Source organism: Phaethon aethereus (assembly GCF_964289735.1).
Source record: "Phaethon aethereus genome assembly, chromosome: 2".
NCBI classification, from domain to species: Eukaryota; Metazoa; Chordata; class Aves; order Phaethontiformes; family Phaethontidae; genus Phaethon; species Phaethon aethereus.
This window is the reverse complement of record NC_138582.1, coordinates 138,837,627-138,841,164: the sequence shown is the minus strand read 5'-3', so window position 1 is coordinate 138,841,164 and position 3,538 is coordinate 138,837,627. Positions and strand designations below refer to the sequence as shown.

Sequence of the window (3,538 nt, the reverse complement as noted above, 5' to 3'; positions counted from 1 at the left end):
ATATTCATGGCAAACTTTCTTAGCCTCCATGTCTGGAGAAAATGTAAAAGTTTATAGTGTGGGTTTGGAAGGCTTGTGTTATTCCCCATCTTGAGCATTTGGAAAATCCCCCAAAAGGTCCATATGCTGAGAATGCCCCTTTTGATTTTGGTCAAAGCAATAAGCATGTAGTGTCAACTGAGAACACAGCAATGGCAGACTTGTCTTTAAGCAGTCAGAACAGTAAAGCAAATGGTTACAGGTGAGTTCAGTTTTGGCATGAAGAGAGGGAGATGAAAGAGGAGAGAATGTCTGACTTTTAACTTGTACTATGTTTGCTGGATTTACTGGCTCTTTTCCTCTCTTTGTGATGCTGGATAGGTTTTGCTTGAGAGGTTCCCTCAAAGTTGTGGCTGGACTCATTGTGCTGCCTGGTGTATCGCTTGCACTTGCAGGCTGTGACCACAGTGATTTTGTAGGTTCTTATACTTCCATCCTGGCACTGAAGCTGGATCCTCTGGGTGCGAGTTTTGTCATTGACACATCTCCACTCTTGTGAGCTCCGCCTGCTCCAGTACTTGGTTCCATAACCTCCTCCAATCCAGTTGGGGAGCAGTGGCAAAGGGAGGCATTCACCAGCACACACCAACTCCTTCAGTGGGTTGATACTGGTGCACTGGCCATCTGAAATGTACTTGGTGGATCTCAGTTCCCGACAGCCAACTTGAACACGATCTGCAGAATGCACAGAATAATAAACACTGAGATTCAGAATGGAGAGATTTCCTTAACCAGTCATTTTCTCATTACAAGCTATGTTTTGCAGAAGTTGAAGTAGGTTGTAATCTTTACAGGACATCTCTTTACTGTTGTGTCCCCCAACACAAGGGCCTCGAGTGCTGATGGTATCTCTAGGTATTACCACAGCATAAAGAAATCGTAACGATATGCACTTCAGCAGTTGTGGTAGAAGAGGCAATTTTGTTCTCTGTTCTTCTTTTCAGGGACATACCTTTTAGAAGAGAAAAAATGCCCCAGGGGAAGAAATGTTTCCTGCTTGTTCTCAGTCTAGGGAATCTGCTCTGTGATGTTTACAACAATTACTCTGGATCGTTAGCAAGGGAGAAAATAATGTTTTGGAAACTGTTTATATGCTTTTAAATTAATTTCAAATAGAATGTTTCTTCTCATTCCCTGGTTACAGTGGACTGAGTCTCCTGTGAGTGCTGCTGCTCTGAACACAGATACTGCAGAAGTGGTAACAGCTGAAGTTACCAGGGAACGGTGTTCTGTACGCAAGGTTGGAATGATTAGCAGTCACGATTTCAGAGTGGTCATTTTGCCCTCAGGCAAATATATCTTTGTATCTGTAGTAGTCTTTACATTACATGTAACATAGAGGATCCTGCAAATTCTCTAAGGCAACTGACACAGAATCAACATGCAGAGCTTCTCATACAGACATGTTTGTACCCGTCTGTATATGCAGCTCTGCACCCTGCAATAAACACAACTGTTTATTTCAGTAATTACACTTTGAAATAAACGCCCACAGTGCGCTTAATTTTAATAAGCAATCTTTACTGGCTATGCTCTCCTTCTTTCTGAAGGACAATTACGGCGCAGATTCTACACACAATGCAATTAACTAACGCCTTTAAAATAGAAGTAATTACTAGAAACATTTTAGAGTGAATCATAAAAAGCTTTGAAGGTAGATCTACATATCACAGCTACAGGCTGCTTCTGTTTCTACTTGGATTTTTGGAAGCAAATTCTGAACAGAGACACTGACTTAAGATTACTTCACTCTGTCCCCCGTGTCCCTGGATGGGCAGAGGGGCTGCAGATATGCAGGCTGATCAGAGGGACTGTTTACAGGGCTGTTCTCCTGCCTGCCTTACAGAAAAGATTCACACTTGCCTTCTTGCAGCTGCATTCAGGAATGTACCTGGAAGCAGCTGGTCACAGATTTGAGTTGGTCTGTCCTTCTGTTTTTATGTCTTTCCTGGCTCAGTTTTTCTCCAATGACAGCTCGTTGACGATGAATACCTACTGGGCTGCTCCAGTAATCTCATAATGACAAGATGTTTCCTGTGCACTTAAACCCTTAGCATTCGTCGAAGCTGACACACCTGGTTTAGCTGAAAGGTATCGGTGTCACTTTTTGCCTTCACTTTCCAGGGATGACGCTATTTTTATCGAGTCGTTGTGGGTGGGTTGGTGTTTGTATGTGTGTGTCTCTTATTTGGATTTCTTTCATTTTAAGGAGGCGGGCAGGGGAGGGAACAGATAAAGTCAGCAGAAGGTTTCCAGATCCCCATGTATCTGACATATATACATAACACTCAGCAGGAAAAGACTAGATATAAAAAGGCAAGTTAGAGCAGATATCATAGGTAAATGACGAGCTGATTTGTTTACTTTTGCTGGAGGTGTTCAGCAGGTAAGTGCTACAGCAGGAAGTAAAACTAAACAGCGGGAACAGAATTCGGAGGTTTTTATTGCATTTGAAAAGTAGCCCAGACACCTCCCCTGCCCACGGTGGGAGGGCGAGTGAAGAAAGCGAGCGCTTTGCAAATGCCTCTCACTCCTTCTCCTTTATCTTGCTTCCCTGCCGGATAACCCGTAAAACCCGGCGCTCCTGGATGAACCTCCCTCAGGAAGTACCCTGCCCGAGAGAGCCGGTTTTGTAGGACTCGCACGGGGGAGGCAGGCAGGCTGGCCTGGGGGCCGCCCGGCGAGGTAGATCCCAGCCAGAACCAGCAGCATCTTCCTTCGCCCCGGCTTCCCCGCGGCGCCGGTTCCCCGCGGCGCGGCCCCCGGGGGTCGCAGCGCTGCGGCCGGGGGGACTCCGCTCCCGGGGCGGGGGGGCGGGCCCCGGGGGGCCGCCGCTGGAGGGCCGAGGGCTGCGGGACGCGGTGGCAGTGCCGCCGGTAGGATACTCACTGTTACGGTCGGATCCAGTGCTGGTGTAGTGCCTGCCTCCGTTCCTAGCTTGATTCAACGTGCTATTGCTGCTTGGGTTCGCTGCAGCAGGTTTAACAACGTGTGAATAAAGTATCTCTGTAGCATCGTTCTTGAAAGCCAAGTAGCTTTTCGTGAAGATGCAAGTTAGGAGAAAGCCATAGAAGTGAATGGCAGGGAGAAGCATGGTTGGTTCAGTCTCTGTCTGACAGAGCTGTATGAAATCTTTTTCTTCTGCTGCTTCTGGGTAACTCTGAATTTGCTCTTGAAGATTTCCTTTATATATTCAGAGAGGCTTGGCATTCATTCAGGTGTAAAGTTGTGGATAGCTTCAGAATGAAAACCCACAAAAGGGGTGGGATCCCTACATGAGCCTGTGAAGACCTTTTACCAATAGGAGAGAAGACTGCAGTAAAGGAGGAGTTAGATGCACTAATTGCAGGATTCCTATTTGGGGCTTTGGAGGGTATCAGAAGACTCCGAGGCACCACACAGCAGCAGTCCGGCTGAGACCTGGAGGCTGCCGGCTCTGCCCTGCCGTTCCGCATGGCCCTGCATGCCTGGCATTTTTGTGTGATGCGACTACCATGGT

General features: G+C 47.0%; 1 protein-coding gene across 1 annotated transcript; it reads right to left on the bottom strand.

Annotated features, from left to right (window-relative positions):
• Positions 1 to 298: 298 nt before the first annotated feature.
• On the bottom strand, positions 299 to 3,249 carry SOSTDC1 (sclerostin domain containing 1; the record flags this gene model as incomplete). Its single annotated transcript, XM_082014610.1, has 2 exons — positions 2,929 to 3,249; positions 299 to 714 (listed from the first exon to the last, which is right to left on the bottom strand). Exons 1-2 carry the CDS (start codon positions 3,131 to 3,133, stop codon positions 299 to 301), a joined length of 621 nt encoding a protein of 206 aa, XP_081870736.1. The 5' UTR covers positions 3,134 to 3,249.
• Positions 3,250 to 3,538: the final 289 nt, after the last annotated feature.